General features: G+C 40.5%; 2 protein-coding genes across 10 annotated transcripts in view; one reads left to right on the top strand and one right to left on the bottom strand.

Moving 5' to 3' along the window:
- The window catches only part of LOC135486050 (potassium voltage-gated channel subfamily B member 2-like), a 53693-nt gene that overhangs the window by 4452 nt on the left and 28341 nt on the right, over positions 1 to 20900 (bottom strand). For 2 of the 9 annotated variants that reach the window (XM_064768520.1, XM_064768519.1), the window contains exons 4-7: positions 14651 to 15295; positions 11458 to 11506; positions 10338 to 10391; positions 7177 to 7799 (exon numbers count right to left, since the gene is read on the bottom strand). In XM_064768520.1, coding sequence (XP_064624590.1) covers positions 7186 to 7799; positions 10338 to 10391; positions 11458 to 11506; positions 14651 to 15295 — 1362 coding nt within the window. In that variant the 3' untranslated portion in view covers positions 7177 to 7185. Of the gene's footprint in view, positions 1 to 7176; positions 7800 to 8164; positions 8187 to 10337; positions 10392 to 11457; positions 11507 to 14649; positions 15296 to 20900 lie in introns of those variants that run through there. The other 7 variants (XM_064768524.1, XM_064768525.1, XM_064768526.1 and 4 more) reach the window with 7 other exon arrangements.
- LOC135486466 (fatty acyl-CoA hydrolase precursor, medium chain-like) lies at positions 355 to 4075 on the top strand. Its single transcript, XM_064769264.1, has 2 exons — positions 355 to 1953; positions 2769 to 4075. Exons 1-2 carry the CDS (start codon positions 383 to 385, stop codon positions 3016 to 3018), a joined length of 1821 nt encoding a protein of 606 aa, XP_064625334.1. The 5' UTR covers positions 355 to 382; the 3' UTR covers positions 3019 to 4075.

The raw sequence follows: 20900 nt of genomic DNA, 5'->3' as shown, positions 1-20900 counted from the left end.
TCACTCCATCTACTTGACAAGACTACTACAGATGTCATCAGATTGCTATTAGCACTAAATCAAGTTGAAGACGTAATGCATGCCCTTGCAGACGGTCCTACAATGTACATCTATGTTATTCAAATTCCGATTTCCAATTGAGCAAATATCAGTTCTAACTTTTCTCCGGTAACCTAATTCTCATTCTGTTATTGAAGCTCGATCAGGGTCACATTTGATATATGCAGTCTTTTTCATCAGTGAATTGCATTGATGAACTGAATTAGATCACGACTGTATTATACCAAAATCGGCAACAAACAATGATTTATATTATATATGCGGTATTGCATTTGACTTTGACACGGTTAGATCTAGGTTAGTCATTTCATAAACACAAGACATGGAGTCTAGACGGGGTTTCATCTCAGTGTTGGTTTCGATAGCTTTACTCAGTGACGTGCACTGTCTTACTGTTAAAACCAGTGTAGGTGACATAATAGGCTTTGAGGATACCTGGCGGGACAAGTTACTCTACAAGTTCCGTGGAATACCATACGCGGAAGCCCCGGTCGGAGAGCTACGCTTCAGCCCTCCCGTTCCAAAGGCACCATTTACCGAACCGTTCAATGCAGACCGATTTGGCAAATCTTGTCCACAAGACAAGATATGGCTCGCCGGATTAATGTACAGTTCTGAAGAGAAAGACCTGAACGAGAGTGAAGACTGTTTAAGTTTGAATATCTACGTCCCCAGCGGAGGCGAGGAAAAAAAAGCCGTTATGGTTTGGATCCATGGTGGTGCTTTCACCGTAGGCGCCAGCTTGCAATATGATGGATCCAAGATGGCCGCCGCTGGTGACGTTATTGTTGTGACTATAAACTATCGACTGGCCCTACTTGGTTTGTTTACAACTGATGACGACGACGATGATATTGCTGGAAATCAACTGCTTCTTGATCAACAGCTAGCTCTCAAATGGGTGCAGAAGAACATTAATGCTTTTGGTGGCGACAAGGACAGGGTGACGATATTTGGCGAATCCGCGGGAGGTGCATCAGTGACTTGGCAAATGCTTGCACCCAGCAACAAGGGACTGTTTCAGCGTGTCATTGCTGAAAGTGGGACGCCTTTATCTCCATGGTCATTCCCCGACCCTAAAACTGCAGATGAATACCAGAAGGGTTTTGTAGAGAAGGTCGGCTGTTCAAACGAAGATTCAAACAAAGTCGTTTCCTGCCTACGTGCACTGCCCGCTCAGGAATTCAGTGCTTCTTTCCATGCATACCCACATGGTGAACTCAACTCAGCCTTCCCGACTGGACCCCGTGTTGATGGATCTCATATTCCCTTTTCACCCAAATCAAGAGTACCCGGGGAACGTATGGAAGACCAACGTTTCTTCGAATCGTTAGACTTCCTCTTGGGAGCTGTGAAGTATGAAGGATCACCCCTTGTCACCGGATTGTCCGAGCCCGTCTATAAGGAGAAGACGAACAAGAGTCTCTATGATGGGGTACCCATGGAAGCATTCCAATACGAGGTTGAGCGCTGGGGGGTAGGGGACGGAGCTGTCACAAAAGACGTAGCCAAAGCCCTATGGTGGCTGTACGGCACATCAGAAAATGGTATCACCGATGGCCTGATGTCGCTAAAGGGATTTATGGAATACATAGGAGATGCTTTTTTTTACGACGGCATCGGTAAGTTCGTGAGGCGACATGCATCTGATGACGCTGCGACTACCGGCTCGACATACCTGTACAGCTTTCTCCCAATGCACACTAACAAGGTAGGGACTGTTGCTAATATGTTGGAGGTCGAACCGTGTGTTGATGGTGCAATCCATTGCAGCGAACTCAGCTTTCTATTTGGCAGAACGGAATCTATGGAGAATGAGGAAAGGATGGACGAGGGAGAAAATGAACTTTCTGATGGACTGATTACCTACTGGACAAACTTTGCAAAAACAGGGTGAGTTAACTGAGCAATAAGTGAGAGGCACTGCGAAGTCTCTGTCAGGCCATACCGAACAGCGATTGGCCATATGTGATTTGGCGAGACTCAATAGCATCCCGCGAAGTTACTATTTATAGCTCACAAGGTCATTTGCATAAGATATTGATGACGTTTTAGTCACGTGACAGGCGGACATCGACACTTATTTCTACGCATTTGAGCTTATTTCAAAGTCAATTATCTTTGACCCTGCATTGTTTTTAGCATGAATGATACCACAGAGTCAGAGAGAGAAATATTCAGAACAATTATGTAGTATTTCCAACACTCGGACATGTGCCAGATTGAATCTAACTGCCCCAGTTAGAAAGCCTGAATCCATTACGAAACCGCATATTTGTCCGACATTGCCTGTAATTCAGCGATGGGGAAATAGAGGGCAGCAGCTGCAGTGACGTCATCTTCGCGGAATGCTATTGCGTCTTTATACAAGGCTGGTTAATGTTATAAATAGATATAGACTTGAGAGTCAACCATCCGCCGTTTTGACGTTGCCAGATTGCAGGTTCTTCATTTAGATGACCGTAGGCCTGCCACGAACATTTTAATCAGTAATGTGGGGTTGATTTGGCCATGCAACTTGGATGGGAAAGCGAACGAAACGAAATACATGCAATATTAGGTTAGCCGTTATGTTACCAAAGATTGTATGTAAGTTCCATTGACGGATCAGTCAAGTCGCAAAGTAAATGCCTCTTTCCATCCTGATTTTGGTTTCTTTTGAGTGTACAATGAATTTCTAAGATATTTGGGAAACTTTTTTTTTTCAGAAACCCCAACAAGCCGGTTCAAGTTCCACACCAGTGGCCAGAGTACAATCTTGGAGAAGAGAAGTTTATGGAATTTGACATCGTAGATAAGCAAGCCGACTACAAAACCCAGGCTTTCTATCGAAACAAATATGCCAGTTTCTGGGCTGATATCTTACCGAATATACAACGAACCGTGAAGAATACGAGTGGAATCAACCAAATGGGAGACTCCCATGGGGGTCAAAGCAATGTTAAGACAGAATTGTAAACCAATGTTTGTCTGATCAAAATAAAATTGGCAGAGACAAATTATTCAAAGACATACCGGATATTTAGAAGTAACAGTTTATAAACATTCCACTCACTTGAACTTGAAAACATGTTTCTTTGTTAGCTCACTCAATAGGGCAGAGAACTATAGCTCTATCTGCCCTTCCTACCCACCCAAAAACACGTTTTATTTTGTTCTCTTCATTAGAGGCATTTGTTGTTGACATCCATTGGTACGCCTTGACGGCTACCACGACCACATCACATGTAGATACAGTGGTCGCTCGTGAAAATGGAGATCGATAAATTGATCTTAAGAAGGCTGTCCTCATACGTGACTGGCCAATTCTCGCAGTGACTGATCAGTCGAGTTTAAGGTTCCAGGTAGAAATTGTGTTATGGAAAAGTGGTCCTAAAGATGCAGGGGGCATCTCGGTCAGGCAAACCGTGTGGTATCGAATAGCAGATGAAATTGCCCCGTATTCAATATTTAAAGAGATTCGGTGCTAAACGCCCCATGTCCATTTTCACCACTTAGTTATTCAGGAAGCAATGATATACACCATCAAATACATGTATGTTGTGCCGACAACATTTCTTGGAATACAGACCAATAACATTTGGGGAAATGAACGGATTTTCTTTTCTGAGAAAATCTGCGTCGTTTTCTGAGTGACACCTGCATGTCGATTTTCTCCAAGTATTGCGCCGTAGGGCATATATTCCTCAGTATAGTTACATGTACGTGTACATATTACTTATGCGATTACATTGCCTTTAGCGTGTATCGCTAGAGTATAGATGCATAGAACTCTACACACCTCGATAGGACATGTGTCTAGCTGTTTAGTAGGTGCTGAGCCAAGCAGTGTTGAAAAACCCTCAACTTAGTTAAAACAGCTGTCTTAAAATCTACGTGTTCGTCAAATACTAAAAAACATGGAGTTTGGCCTTTAGAATCCTAGTTTTGCTCCTGCTTTGCAGTCAATGATCGACCATACACCATGTCTACAGTAAATGATGAATAAATGCATATTTGTAGCAATTCCTCGTTATCAGATTTCTTGGCGTCCTTTTTTCTCTCTCATTTGTCTTTTCATTTATGTTGTGTTTAAAACCCTTTACAACACATTGTGTGCCACGAGAACTAAGTATTGCTGATTTGTACCATACTAAACCAAATTGAAAGTGCTGCTGGGATGTTCCATTCTCGGACTTGCTCCAATCAAACAAAGCAAACATTAATTGCCAGCATTTATTTTTTTCTCCCTTCATCCCTGGCCATCAATTTACTATGTGTACGGCCTGGTGGTAAATATACTTGCCAACAGATGAGAAAATAACAGCCCGATCCCGTTGCGCTGATAGATCGATACTGGGGCAACCCTGGTGTCGAACGGCGCACATTTGCAATTTCCCGCAGTTGTAGTAATATACCAGGCTAAGTAGGAAACGGGGTGATTTTTTTCAAGCTAATGACAAAGTAAGAAGCCGAATTACGCCCGTTATTTAAACCTCTGGTGATTACCCCGAATGCCGGATGAGAATCGGGGGAAATCGGGGTTGCATTCACGATGGCGACTATAAATTTCACGAGATTTGCTTTCAAATGTGTTGCGCTTGGCTTAATGGGCGATTGAAAGTGTGGTGAAATTGAGAAATGTTCACTAGACAAGCATTGGTGATACTTAGCAGAGTACGTTGAGAACGGAGAGCTGTTGATTTGGTGATCATTCTCATTTAAAGAAATGGATCGTAAGGTGTCTGGACCACATTTTACCAACTGAAATTGCCAAGTAGGTCATCCAGGTCGAGTTCGATATTGCATCATCAAAATTCGTCGAATAGTAACTTAAGTACACCCAACAAAAATGGCTTAAGCTTGAATACCATACAGTGAACGTTTTCTTCGTCCAAAACATGCTAATATATGCAGTGTTTTCGCTTTTGTGTTAAGAAACTGGATGTCCAAAAGAATATTCGTCGAGGTAAACACATCTTTTCTAAAAAAAATCAATAAAGACCTATGAATAAACCGCGGTAACATTAAGTCACTTCCAATCCACAACGAATCGATATTTAGGTATTGAATAGATATAGGCCGATCAGATGACGGAAGATTAGAAGATCGATATTCCGTGATTATTTATTGATTATTAAGTCAGGAATACATTTTCGATCGGATGCAGGTCATTCGATCCTCACGTCAAGCAGTTTACTTACACAATGGCCTGCAGTGACTGTGATAGCGTTCCCACAGCCCAAGGCTGCTCAAAGTCGATGGGCAACTGTCACCTAAGCCCACATGACCATAGGTCAGTCGATCTGCGGATAAGGAAACCAGCTGTTGCAGCCATGCCAGCACACCTTCAAACATTGCAATGATGTATTTGAGTTCCACTTCGCGAAACCTTAGTAGGACATTACTGGTAGATTTATGGATACGTGGGTTATAATGATCCTTTGAATGACTGTCGTAGCTCGCACGACCTACTCAGCCGGCTGAATGATGTGGAAAGCACAATCAGGGGACAGGGTTAGCCTCTGGTGAATTGGAATTTTGAATAAATTTAAGATTTGAATGAGATCAATGGCATAACCAATGACAAGAACAGTTTTCAGTTCTTATGGAAATCACTTAAGTACTGCTTTTTGTGAACTTCAGGTTAAATGGTGAAAATGTCCGGGGAAACAAAATATTTCGTTTTGCGCTTCAATCTTTGACAGTCAGAATATAATAGGGCGGGACACTTTTTCTGTAGGGTATTTTCTACCTCTACACATGATCGACCATGTTTGAACATTTCAGCTGGACGACACTACTCGGATATGTGTTTGAACAGCTGCCCATTTGCCTTTATCCTCATGTCTTATTCATTACATCATCGGCGGTAAATGATGGAGCTGCTAATACTAAAGTGCAGCTGTCTAGTGACGACTTACCTACATGAAGCAGATATCACGAGACCTCTAACACACACAATATGGCGTAAAAATGAATCGTTCCTGTATGAAAGACGTTTTACCTACTACACCATAACCTCACCAGTATACCAATCAGGCAACGGGTTTGTCTTTGTACGATGTCAGAACCTCAAGGGTCAAGACACTTCGATGCCACAGGTGTGACTTTTTTTGTGAAAAAGATGCTGCTGTCATCACCATTTACCACCAATGACGGGGGCATTAAATTCTATCAGTACAATGTATGCTCGCAGCAAAGAATTGTCTGAGCGACACGGCCAGCATGTTTTTTTCTGCCCATCAATAAAGTGACAGCACACAAATTTGCTGTCAATACAAAATGAAGACGGATGAGGCTAGCTCAGCATAGGGGTAGAGACCAGCCGATTATAGGCTAGATCTTTTCAGTGCAGTGGCATCGCCATTTGCAAGGTTGAGCCTTGGAATGTTTCAGGGAAGGTGATGCTGTATAAGGAGGACGAGCCACATTCTCTGTATGCAACATGGCCATTTGATAAAAAGTTCTCGGCAACTCTAAACCACTGGATCATCAGGAAAATGCGTAATTCATTGTTGATTTCAAAAGGTGGCCATCTCCATTGACCTTCTTTCAGGTTAATACGTCATTTTTTCGTAAATAATCATGAGGATTTCAACTTGAACAACAGAAATGCCTAACTTTTATGATTCTATGAGGTCTTGTCTTTTTTCAGCAGCCAAACCACAAGACCTCATAAAATCTTACCAGCACTAGATTAGCAAGTGATGGCGAAAGAACGTGAATCAAAGTAACGCTCAGGTACCCATAACGGCAGCCTGATTCCCAGGACCTCCTCATTACTGATCAGTCAATAGAATGTGCGGTGATGACCGATTGGCCTCCCGGGGTCTTTACCGTCACAAGTTTCTTCCACATGAATCACGGCTTAGTAGTCAAAACGGCCCCAGATCAAAATGTTGCCTCCGACAGATCACCCAAATTATTCGCATAGATGGTGAGGGAGTGATTGGCCACTGAGCAGTATTTGAACTGATTAGTAATGAAGCGTAGCCCAACGATGCTAAATCACTTCGCAAGGTACTCCGGGGCTGCGCATTAAAATTCGGACTGAAGGTCTTATTGGCAAGTCGATACTTTGGTCGAGAGTTTGTGAAGTTCGGGTTTAGTATAGTAAGAGTTTCAGAAACTCACCTTTCTCCCCTACGTCTCCTCAAGTTCATCGATGTACTCGAACTTGCTACCACCATCTTTGGCCTCGTTGTGCCTGATGTTATCTATCATGGGGGTATCCTGCCCATTTCCGATTGGGCTAGTGGGCGTGGTATCCCCGTCGCCACTCTGCACAGATCCCGTGTTATCCATAATGATACTAACATGTTCGGCCTGACTAGAATCCGACGGCAAATTATCGGTGGGACTAGCTGGTGAACCACGTATGAAATTTTGGTTCTGATTGTCTAACTCACGAATGCTTTTATAGTTGTCCGGACTGGCCGAGCTGGTGTCAGACAGTTTTTGATCACTGCTTGGACTGCTGCTGCTGCTATATTTTGGTAAGGAAGTGCCGGATTTTCCCGATAGAGGTAGCCCCTTGTCCTGGGAATCAGAGGTCTGATACCCCTGATCCCCATCGTGTCCTGGAACCGAATAAATTTCGTCTCCATTTTCTTGAATCTCCTTTAAGGTATCCTCTAAAAGGTTCTCAGTCTCCTCCTTATTCATGGCGTCTCGTCTTAAGATGGGGCGCCGTTTAGATGACGTTTCTAATGGTTCCATCTCCGTACCTTCTTCCCCACTTCCTGATTTCCCTTTACCTAAATTAAAATACAAGTTTAGAATAATAGTTTAGTAAAGCGTTTACAGATTTCATAAACCTATAAGCAAAAACATGACGGACAATAAAAGCTGCATGCGCGATACAAGTTGCTAAGTAACCAGAAAACATGCAGGCTTTGGCTAGTAGCCATGGTAATACATCACCAAGACAACATGAGGTAGACAAGGAACCGTACTTCTAATGTCATTTGAAAGACGCCAAACAATCCATTACTTAGAAACTGTTGCAGATACTTAAGATGTGTTCATGACCACGCCAGCCACACAGAAAAACACAGTCATAGAACAGACACATTGAGCTAGACCAGATGTTCGAAATGAACAAGGAAAGCGGCGTACTTACATGTGCACCTTGTTGGGTAGGCCTACCAATGAAAATGAGGACTTTGTAACCAAGCAGTGTTGTGTGTGACGCCTTAAATAACGGCACTATACTGGAAACGACACTGACGGTGACACAGCTGTGCTGATGAGAAGAACACATTACTCCCAAGAAGAGTGTGCAGGGAAGGTGCACCCACGTGTAAAGATCAGGGACATTTGATATGATCTTGGACGTGTTATTCGATATTCTTCTGTTCTGGCTATACATATTTTGAGTGATTTCTAGGCCTAAAAGGTAGCCTATCAGCTGCATGCATCACAACTATGCAAATCATGCTGGGTCTACAAACATGCGTTTTGCAGAAGAGAGTTAAACAGACATGTGCTTAACAGTTGAATCACAATCAAAGAAGTCACCATTAGTATTTTTAATCAAAATCTATCATAACATCATGAAAACTGAATGTGGGATCGAATACATCGTTGATCATTGGACCATCTTTCATCGATGTCCTCAAGTTAGTAAAGTCAGTTTCAGCGAGACGGGAACGAATCGACTATTGCTATCAATTTGAAGAACGATTGCCAGCAAATCATTTGAATATTGAGTTGACAGTTTAGCGTCCGAGTCGAAAATCTCACTCATCAAATACATCAGCGTTTCGCCATCTTGTTTGCATTGCTTTTCAACGGAGACCCAGAAGGAATTTAACACAGAAGTGCACATCATGTACACAGCAATGTACACATCATTGTGTTTTCTACCAGCAAACCAAGATGGCGGACGGTCAGTGAGAGAGTCATGAGATTTACCATGGTCTCAGCAAGCTTAATATTTGCCGTCTGACCTTACAAGGTTATAGCCAATCTTGGTCGACATTGAATCAATGGCGAATAGCGCTGATGGAACATAGATACTCAATAAAGTGACATGGTAATGGCTTTTTGATTGGGGGGGGGTTGTATCCCTAGAAATTTCGATTTTCCGTACTTAGTATCCACGTCGTGTCCAATAATAAACATGGACAGACTATCCTGGGACTCTGACCTGACATACTTAGCAGGACAACATTTTAACATAACTTCGTGAAGATTAGACCGAGGATTAGGCACCCAGGTGAGTTGATATGTATGTTTTTGATGAAACACTACGACTGGATAGTAAGAAACGTGGACGTTTCAGACAGCATCCACCATTTTTCTTCAGCAGGTTTGTACTGTATTGCATATCCTAAGGACTCTATACTCAAGTTACATACCCAAGTGTGAAGAACCCGGACGTTAGGCGACTCACGGCATGTTGGGGAAACATCGTAACCCCGCAAAAGTCGCTTCAATCAGCATTTGAGAGCTGGCACTTTTGGTTACGTTCCTGCAATATACCACCTAACGAAGAAGAACCAACGCCTTAAAAACATTGGCATTCTCGGTCATTTCGCCCAAAACATTGGCGAGGCACCGCGGTTTTTGCCTACAAAAGGTTCAACTTGGCGGTGTTTGGTGAGGAAACCAATACCATAGTCATCAAGTTCGGTATCAATTCCCTAAAATCAAATGCCAGACTAAAACATTTAATGGTGAAATACGGAAGTCTAAATGTGCAATAAACGTGCAATGAGTTCTAATAGTACATTTCGAAATACATTCCGATTAATGTTGACATTATTAGCACTACGTTACTGATTTACTATACCATCATTGCTAGGCACAGTGTCACTGACGAGGTTTATGTACCTTGCCTAAAAGCCAAATCCATATCTTGACCACCAAGCTATCGACAATCTAATATAATGTAAGGCTTGGAGAAAAACAAATTAAATGTTGTTGACCAGCAAAATTTCCTGTACGATCATCTTTTTAAGGCTTTTTGTGAAATTAAAGAATAGCTGTTGCTGAATGGGGTGGGATGTGGGGGGGGGGGGGGGCATAATACCATACTCTGTTCCTGATATTTACCATTTTTGTGCGTCGCGCGAGATGCCAATGCAAGGTGCTCTTGAAATTATTCAGAAAAATAAGAATGCTGGTAACATGAGGGGAAACTGGTGCATGATGGGTACATTTAAAAAGAGACTGGGTGTTGTGTCATGTGACGCCATCGAATTCAAGATGGCCGCCGCACGGATAGAAGACATATTGTTGAAGTTCGAGGATCTATTCTATCATGATTGATAGTAGTAATAAATGTGTACCTTCTTGTTCTTCCCATAATTCATCCAACTGTCTAGCTTGGTCATCATTTTGCACTGCCATAGCAAATAGGAAATACGTCATATTTAGTCAATAAATGTTAATTCTATCAGTGTTAAGTTATAATTAGCCAATACCAACAGGGACATTGTGTATCAATCAGTTTCGATGACTTGTCCAATTTGACGAAAATTATTCACCAAATTTGGCCAAGATTTTTTAGAACAGTAGCACATCGTCTTCTATTTCATGACCTCTTCCCGATGAGCATAATTGGCCTATCTAAACATGCTTTTACAACAGGGATATGCATCATGGGAAGAGGTATTTCTTGCATTAATCATTGCAACAATGCATCAATAACGTCAAGCTCACATAGGTAGTGACGGACTATCATATTCGAATCTGTCAAAATTATTCGCTGTGACGAACGTGCTACAGCTCCATCAAATCAATGTAAATATTTACGTTGTATTTTGATTTGATTGGATAATATTTCAACATGATTCATTCCCGTTTATCAGATACAGGCCAAAAGAAAAAAAGAATGAATAATGTACAATCATGTACTTCGTGATTTATTCATGCGACACGGCAGTGTACTGTCAACGTGGATCCACATAGAACGTCAGGAGATATAGCAGGAGTTTTGCCGCCACGCTGTAAGTCAATATTGTTGTGAAAGAATTCAAAATCTCCCAAATTTCGCTTATCTGGCCATACAACAACATTATCCATTTTGCAATAATTTGGTAGCAACCCGTGTTGGTGTTGGCTGTACACGCAATTAAAGGGTCAGTTAAAAGCAATGGAGGGCAAAGGCAGTCGTCTGTATAGGAAGATGACTATACAGTGTTAAATCAGAACATAAATGCTTTTCACGATTAACTTGCATTCGCGAAAATTAAAATCGCTAGAACTATTTTCAAATTTGAAAAAAAATCATTATCCGCCAAAATTACAATCGTAACAATTTTAATTTTTTTTAAATCGCAAATCGCGAAATAAATAAGCGCGAATCTTGGCTGTTTACAGTATAACTAATATTGAGTTGACCATGCAAACGACTACCTTTTGCCGCTTCTATATTAAAACAATAAACAGTAGAAAAGTCAGACCAACCGTGCATCTTGTTGGGCATAAACAACCATTTCAGCTTGTTTCTCAGGTCAGGAAAGAGCAAAATATAAAACGTGAGAAGTGGAGCAAACACATCACAAATGACAATGGCAACATTTATGGAACTGAGAATTCGGCCAAAAGAACATATATGCCGGGGCAGTGGCTTTGAATGGTGGAATCGGCTGATTTCAATATTCTCCAAAAGGTAGCACCGATAGATATTGAGTTGAGAGCTAAGCGTCAACTAGCGCTGGCGTTGCCGATCTGGTTTACATTCTGCCGTCTGCTACACATTTGGACATTCTGCACAGGCTTAGGCAGTAGATATCAGTTGGCCAGTACGTCCGAGCCAAAGTCATAATGATGGAACCCAACTGACATTCCCCTGGTGCTTTGTAAGACAACAATCTCAGACAAAGCCCCAGACAAGCCAAGTGTAACATACGTATCGGACAGAATTCTCAGTCGACAGATATATACAAAAAGGCCATGAAAAGGCAGGGTTATAGGCAAGAGAAAGGACATGCAACATCTGGATGAGACATACGATAGACAGCTGTTAAGTGTATCCCACAGAGTTTTTAGGTGACTTCATCTGGAAACGTATGCAAATTGTGACATTGTGGCACAACACGTACTCATACGGACTATCGACGGTCAAAATAGCATACCGTATGCAGACGGATATCGTCAGCCATTGTCCAGCGGTTGGAAACCACAAGCACGTCTTCGACGGCGCTTTTATATACTTCATATGGTGATGAACGCATCTAGTTTGGTTAATAGTGCATACGAGAATGTCGTGCTGCAATATTCTTCTGTCAGCGGTGCATTTCAATCCGAGAGATTACATATCCACTTTCGGCATCCTTTTATGGACTGTCTGATGGTTCTCACTTCGACTGTATTTGATGGTAAGAGTGCTCATTCAGCACAACTTGTTATTGCATTGCCGTAATAACATTCGCGGCAATGACAGTTTTATAGCTTCTCGTCGGCGGCGAAAACGACACCAAGCGAACGCCAACTCATGCCGTCAGATCGAAGGGTTCCAGAAGAAATGTACTCGGGATTAGTACCAAGCTAGTAAAGAGTACGTAGAATTGCCAGTACATATAAATTTGATAAGTCATTTAACGTACGGCCAATCTGATGTCATACTAATTTTATGATTTACTTAATTTTCCTCATATTGCTGTGAAATGTATTTTATTGACTTCCTCTCTTTTTATGGCCATAAATGTTGAAATAACACGAAATAAGCACAATTATTTTGTTTATGACACACGACTGAATATTAGTGATAATTACGAAATACAACACAGTTGGGACGAGATTGCACATTTCCCGAATGAATAGCCCACTTTGACGATAATTTCACCGGTATATCGTCATTGTGCCAACAGTATCTTAGAACCAGTCGAGCTACGACATTACTTGGCCCTAATATGTTCAAATCCTCTCGTTACCATGGATACTGAAATAACGGAACGCAGGTTTCAGGTTCTTATTCGTCGTGAATACATGACCCGGTACAAGGTTCGCAGCTTCTTGTCTTGGGGACGCATGCGTGGGTGTGGGACTGCAGGTATCCAACGCTTTATATGGTGGGAGTTTAAAGTGACGCTCGTAATGCATTGTCTATTTAAGGCTGACGCCATCTATTTAAGGCAATAGAGTAGTCTATATGGGGCAATTTCAGACTAAAAAGACGTCATCATCATCATAATTGCGTAGGAACTGCTATAGATGTAGACTTTTTAAGGTAGCGATAAATGCTCCCTCGGATGAATTGTTTTTGATTCTGGATGATGTCGTGAACCGATCAAGTTATTGTGTTACCAGATAATGGCCGCATCATTGGGGGATATATGATGTCATTAGAAAGCAGAAATATAAGGCTTGGTGTGTTGTCCTCGTGGCCTGAATTCTTAGGTGGTGGTGTAAGGAGAGCTACCGCTGCAGCGCTACAGCTCAGCAGATCCCATCGTTCATCCTAGCAATTTCGTCAATAGCACAGTTCGATAATCCTGCAATGTGCCGTGCAAATTAAATGCAAATTCCAGCAACTCGCAGGGGAGCGTGATCTAGTGCGATTGATCTATAGGGTCGTATTACGAAATCATGCTCGCCCGAATGGTTCGGAATGAGTTTGGTATGATGAAGATGACACACGTGATCAAGAGGATCCACTGTGAGTTTTGTTGAAGAAGACTGGCGGCCATTGAGTAGGAAGAGCAGATGACCTAGTCGCCATCACGAAAATAGCCAAGGGGAAGCAAAACTTTGATCAAAAACAGCAATCCACGGTTTTTACGTCATTTATAGTGAAATGTATTACACGCGATGGATTCGAACCCCGAACCACAAAATATCGTATTAATTCAATAAGATGTTGAAATCAAATAAGGACGGCAAATTCGAGACGATAATTTTATTTGAGAATGTCCTTTTGTCATTGGTAGAAAGTCGCACAAATAGAACGAAATTAGTCCAGTACACTAGTGTCATATTTTTTAAATGTCTAGTGATGATCAGGCTTTTGCTGACAAGTTCGTCGCTTTGGGATATCAATTCGGTTAGATTAAACTCTGCAGTAGAAGCTAAAATATGTAATTGACACGTCGATTTGAAATTGCTGTATTTGGTATGAATTTGTTCAATCCCGTAGGGCACGGAATTCGTTTCGAAATACTGGGTCATGTGACTTTCAAATCGAGCCCCTGTAAATAACCTAAATTATTCAAGCTTTAGTATACTATTTAGTTTTATTTTTTCATATTTTGACTCTAAAGCGATGTGTTATTGATCGAAATTCGGACGCCAGCAAATTGAAGAAAGGCATTGTACATGTATGTTGATTTAGGTGGTGAGACAAAATAATTATTTTGGTGTTAGTAAACACACAAAATTAATTGAACGAACCCTATCTGTCACTGAAGAACAGTTTTGTTACAGAAAATAATTATCACGGCATAAAAGGACAGAGTTTACCTTTAGAGTTTTTGAAAATCAACAGAAACTTGAAATGTAACAGGTCACAAAATTTATATGAAGAAGACTGATATAAACCGTAACCACAGTACCAGAAACTAACCTTCCAAATACATACTAACAACCGGAATTGCCGTCACCAGTGTAGACAGGAAACGTACCAAATGATAACGAATTACGTACAAAGCTGATGCTTACCTCTAGTACTTGTGATGAGGTGATAGTTAGCAAGCTTCTTCCCCGTGGTCGGACTCGGCGTATGTAATTTGCTTATAAATTGCTTTTTAAATCTTCCCTTCGCTTTACTTGAGCCTTGCGAATTGATACTATCAGTCGATGACGTGGCGCTCTTATCACTGTCAGTGAACCGGGCTCTTCGCCCCACAGGAAGAGACTTGTGTCGTTTCGATGATTGAAGTTTATTTCCGTTTGCATTAGGCCTGAGACTTTGGCAATCTTCGGAAGCTGACGTTTGTAATGGTGGATGAGGATGTGAGTGACGCAACCGCCATGTTGCAGTTAACCCGTCGTCCAATTTTTGCACTAACTGGGGCGACGCTTCCGTCTCGCCATTTGGAAGCACCACAGAAGGGCAGGGCCCCGGCGAAGGAGTGTCCAGTGGCAATACTTTATCGTAACTTTCCAATTGGTCCATTGAGTTTATATCCATAGGGTTGATATACAGGTTCTGTTTGTCAGGATTTATAGGGCTTGCCTGACTTGGAGGATGGGTATAACAACTGGCGTACGTGTCGGTGCTGGCAGTGCTTCCTTGTCGGCCGATATTCTCCATCTCGATGGTATTTTTGTTGATCTCGCCGCAAAGATCGATGCAGGGCTTATCCTGCAAGGCAAGGGGATTTTTTTAGAAATCTGATATCGCAGCTTGTTATTGCGATCAACAACATCAATACTTGACGACAGACTTAATGGAATTTTGTCGTGCTTAGCAGAGAACAGAAGACATTGGCAAAGAAAAAAAAGGTTTCCGTACATAACAGGAAAAAGGTGAATAGCAGACTGAGCCAGATATGAACCATCTGAGGAAAGAAAATGATGGACGGATAACACGTGCCCAAAACTATTTTGTTTTATCACTTTCTTTTTTCATGAGCGGCAATGACGTGTCATCTACTTTTATTTAGTTCGTCAAGAAAGAGATGTGGAGCACTAATCAACAAACTAGATTCCGGTGTAACATTTTTAATGTTCCCCTTATCTCCATGTCTCCATATTACAGCTAAAGATATCATGACGTTTCAAGAGAGCAAAACAGATGATAAACGTGTCATTCTTGTTTCCAAAGCAATGAGGGGAACAACATAAACACTCAAAAACACTCATGAACATTAAACCCACAATAATCAAAGGCGAAAATACTTTATTGGAACAGTAAAAGACACAGTTTTCAGAAAATTAAACACGTATCAGTGAGCGGGCGAAAAATTGAAACAACAGAACAGCGGAACACAATACATATATTTGTAATTGTTATTCAAGTACACTACGTCTTGTCAATTCAATTCAATTCTCCTTACAGTTTGGTAAATTTAGGTAAATGACACTCGCAATAGGTCGTTAGTATACATGTACTTAAGCAATGGTTCCACAAGCATATTTTACTGTATTTAATCATCTTGTTTAATTTCGCTGCACCGTTGTCTAGAAAGATCTTAAAAACTGTAAGCCATAGAAATTCAAAAATGTGTATGTAATGGACGTTAGAATTGGATATAAAGTGTAGAATGAATATTGTACTGCATGTAATTACATACCGTATCTAAAAGTGAAAGTTTTACAGAAAAGGAATAAAATATCGACTAATGTATTGTTGTTAGGTGCAAAGGCAATGTTAAAAAGCTAGTATAAGGGCGTTTTAGATCGATAGTGAATTCCTGGAAAAGAAAACATTTCAATGTAAAAAGGGAAAATGAAGGAAAATATTGATGTTATCCTCACCAAAGAACAAATGTCATCTTCGTCTTTTTAAGAAAAGGCAAATGACAGAATGACAGAATGACAGAATGACGTCATCAAATAATTCTAGTTCCAGTCATGCTTTCGGTTAGCAAATACTACATCACATATATTATGTAATTGCCATCCTATATACTGTAAGATCGAAATACTTAAGGTACCAGTAAAAAGCATCCTTCCCTAACACAACATACATAGTAATAATACATCGAGTATTTAGAAGCCAAGGCACGCTGTGCTCTAAGCTAAGCACGTACATCGATGAACATTCACGACACTGATTTTTTTCTAGATATTTTTTTCTTTTTCCCTCTTAATATCATCAGGACATGTCTTTGAACAGAGAGAAAGTGTTATATGTCTTGTACCAGGAAATATAAGAGCAGTCATCCTCTGTAAAGGGTAGATGGACTTTAAATGTGTTCTGAAGAAGATCGGTTATCAGCAGAATTCATTGCACTGCACGATAACGATGGCCGACATGCTTCTAGTATTTGTGTGGAAGCAACATTTCGTCCTTTTTGGTATGGATACAACACAATTTTTGGGAAAGAAAGGTATGCAATAATAAAGAAGGACTTCCAGCGACAAAAATGTATAACTGCGTATTAAATAAGATTACTTAAAATATGAGGAAATGTGCATTTATAGTTACTTGTACCAGAGTCCTTCAAATATTTAAAATTATTTGAAAGACTCTGCCCGTACAAGACATAGTATCATTGGCACGTGTCTGTCTCGCATATGTAAAAAACGATACTAAAAATTCATATTCGCATGGCACAATCATATTTTCTTGTTGCAATCATCATGAAGTTGGAAACACATGAAGACATCTTTCTTTGGTTGCCAAGTAGCGCAGGCACTGATTTATTTCAGTTTAAACGGCGGGTCAATGATTAATCAGTTTTGATCTGTCGGTTATCCCCAAGGGACGGGTGTATACAGGGAGTGAATCTGTGCCGGGAAAAACACCAACGCGTTGCTTCAAGGAAAGCTAGAAAAAAAACTAAAAAGCTTCACAGCGGTTAAAAATCAGGGCATGCTCTTACGTGCAGACTTAACCCTTTGAGGACTGAGGTCGAATTAAACAGATAAGACATCGAAACATTCCGAAAAATGTAGAGAGATCATGGAAAACATATCATTTAAGATCCTTGCATTCTAAATAAGGATTTACAAGACATTAATCGCTTGCTAAAGGTATAGGCTGAACGATATGTGGAAGCCCTTCTTAGGGCCCCTGGAGTTTTACCAATAATTTTTAAGTTGTATTATCAATGCATCATTTTTTACTTATAAAAAATGTGACTGCGCTGATGGTGATAGAATGCTAAATATCCGTATTTCACAAAAGAAATCAAGTAAGGAATCGTTAAATGTTATAGAAAAGGTTGGGAAGGGTTGGCTTACTATACATATGTTAATGCATAATGCATTTAATGCAAATAATTCATGGCCTCAGATATGGATCTGGATCAGATGAGACCTGAAAGGTGTAGGAGCTTAGAAAATGTATCGGGATTTATAACAAGGGTTTCAGTCCTAAAAGGGTTGAAGTGCTAACAAGATGATCTAGAGCAAGCCTACCACGCGTTCCGAGTCTAGGATGCTATACATGTAGGTGCCTGTAAGTCAGGACTTCGACAACAATGCATTGTTGTCAGTTGCAACTGTATCAGTGGAAGGCTTGTGGTCAGCAACAGAAGTCTGAAACAAAGACGGTGAATGTATGTGCATGCCTATGTGACGCACTAAGTCTAGGATTAATATGCATATGTACTAGCACATGATGAAAAGATTATATCAGATTCGTCATAACACATTTACCTGCCCATCCACGTTCAATTAATTGACACCAATCATATGATTTGATACGCCCAAACAGTCTCACTTGCCCTGTGGCCAGCAACATATTGTAGCACTTTCCTCGCTTCGCTAGCCAAGAGCCAGCTTAGAATTTAGTTTCAGTAGTTGCCTGTTTCAAAAACAGCTACATGTAATACAGGCATTAATTGAAGCCTCTTTAGCATTCTCTATCTCTCTAAAGCAAGACATATTTGATTAAATTTACATCCACAACAATTTTAATTAGCTATAGTCAGGAGACAACGAACCGAGGTATAATGGAAAAAATGACGGTATCGAATATAATCTAATTTCATACCCAGTAATTAGTCGTGTTCGAGTGAATTCAGCCTACTCTATTTACAATATCTCATTTTCTAGTTACAATTGGTTATCTATCATCAATTCCCTGAGACATTCTACGCAAAGGCATGCTATCTGTTAAATTGATATCTTGCCAATTAATTACTCTATAAGTTGGAATCGTCCCTAAACAAATCAGATCTTAATTCAGTCATTCAGCAAGTTACAGTAGTACTATTTCAGTACAAATTTTAAATTGTGAATTTCCCTTCACTTTTGCATTCATGACTGATGTAGAAAAAAATGCATTTTAAGAATGAACTAAGAGCAAAGAGCGTTGAATGAAATTAGTTAATCAAAAGTAATTGTAAAATATGGCTTTGAAATTTGCAAGTCTACGGGTCTATGGGTCGCACATGATAGACTACATGGCGAACTATAAAATCAGATGGCAAGAAGTTATTATGTGAGAAAGGCTAGTAATTAACTTAAAATAGCGTCAGGGCTGGTAATCCGGAGGTTGTAGGTTCATCTCTAGTAACGACCAAAGACTTTAGAATATGATGAAGAAACTTCTTGATCTAAGGTCAGAGTTGACCAAAAGGGTAATGTGTGACTTATATGCAGTAAAAATGCATTCAGCGCAAGCAGCAATCGGTCCTATATTTCAAATTCCGTTGTGATTTTCAAAGCGTAGCGTAGCTTTCTTACATATTGCAGATATTGAAGAAATATACGTAGTGATTGTACAAATGTAATTGTTCGTCGATTTCGCCGCGTAAATGCTTCATTGGTGTTGCGACCTATTATGAGCCGAGAATAAGCGTCCACAACCCTTCAATTGCAGCCGATTCTTTCAAATCATGGACCCTACCAAGGCCACTTCATACTCGTGTAATGATTACAAAATCTATATGCGAGGTAATTGGATATTGTTAATTGATATTTAATTAGGTTTGAGAGGAATCAGCTAAACTCTTTCTTATCCTAACTCAATGTGACAGATTGCCTATATTCATTAATGTCGAATCATTGGTTCCCTGTGCTATGAAGAAGTTGTTAAATAGAAAATTTCTAGCAAATTGGGAACAGCATATTGCCATGCATGATTTGATTGAATACTGCCCTTACTCCAGAAACACGCAATATTTCAATTTACAAGGACTTGCATTTTGTCATTTCTCATGACAATATTGGTATGGGACCAACTTTTCAATATCAATTTAAGACTAAGTGGACCTCGATCAGCGTCTGGCGAGAATCCTACTTTGCTCTGGATTGCCGATTGAAGCACGGGGCAGGAAAAAAACCGCCTCGTACGTTGAACGCGATTGCTTTGCTTCTCAAGAATATTTTGTACATTTGTAATCTGCGAAGTCAAATATAGCATGTAGATTGTGAATTCAACAGTGTGTATGTAAGCCGAAGTCATTTTTCTTCATTGTCTCTAAGGCTAGAAAGGGTCACCGAGCAACGAATACGGGAAAAAAACATGCATGTACATGTAGAAATCCAAAGGTGAAGGTGTAGTTGTTTGGTGTTTAGAATCATCGGTAAAACGGTCTTCCGGTTTTGAATGTTGAAGTGTGTCTTTTGCCCATTGTGTTATATCTAACATGAATGGTAAAAGTGGTTTAAATCATAGCATAAATCGAGAGCATAACGAACAAAACACTGAAATAAAGGCGAAAAAGTAGTGAAGAACAACAAGGAGAAAGTTGGCGGAACACAATATTAGAAGAAAATAACCACTTTAGACTACACTCATTGTCAGGAAAGTAATATCATTTCTGGATATTGATGTTCGAAGGAGATGAGCAGGCAGCGGGAAACAGTAATGGTTCTCTATCAGTAATACGTCAGGCTGGTTTAGGTATAAGCGTGCATCAAAACAGGAACTGTAGATTTATCATGACATGTACATACTACATGTACACACGAGTAACGGTGATAGAGCTTACGAGGCAAGTCTCAATTCTGCGACGGGGTATGTTTTTCGACAAGACGAAGCTGCATGTATACGGCGTTGTATCAGGAGTTTGCTCTCGTTAAACCATGAACCGGTAATGCATACTAACTCATCTTTCACGGTTCTCAATCCCGTGATTGAAGAGCTAATTTACAGAGTTTATGAAGAAGTATAGTCCAATGGCAAATCTACATGTAAGGGTGCGTATCGAACACTCTTTTTGGAATGGCGGCGATTCTAACAGCTACCAGTGTGATTAGACCAATATTTTTCTGGGCTTGAGCTTTTGTTAGTCATTTTATTTCATAAGGATTTTATGAGAAATTACCACTCGTTTAATTCACTCAGCAGA

Source organism: Lineus longissimus, chromosome 4, assembly GCF_910592395.1.
Source record: "Lineus longissimus chromosome 4, tnLinLong1.2, whole genome shotgun sequence".
Classification (NCBI taxonomy): domain Eukaryota; kingdom Metazoa; phylum Nemertea; class Pilidiophora; order Heteronemertea; family Lineidae; genus Lineus; species Lineus longissimus.
This window is presented reverse-complemented; position numbering and strand designations above follow the sequence as displayed.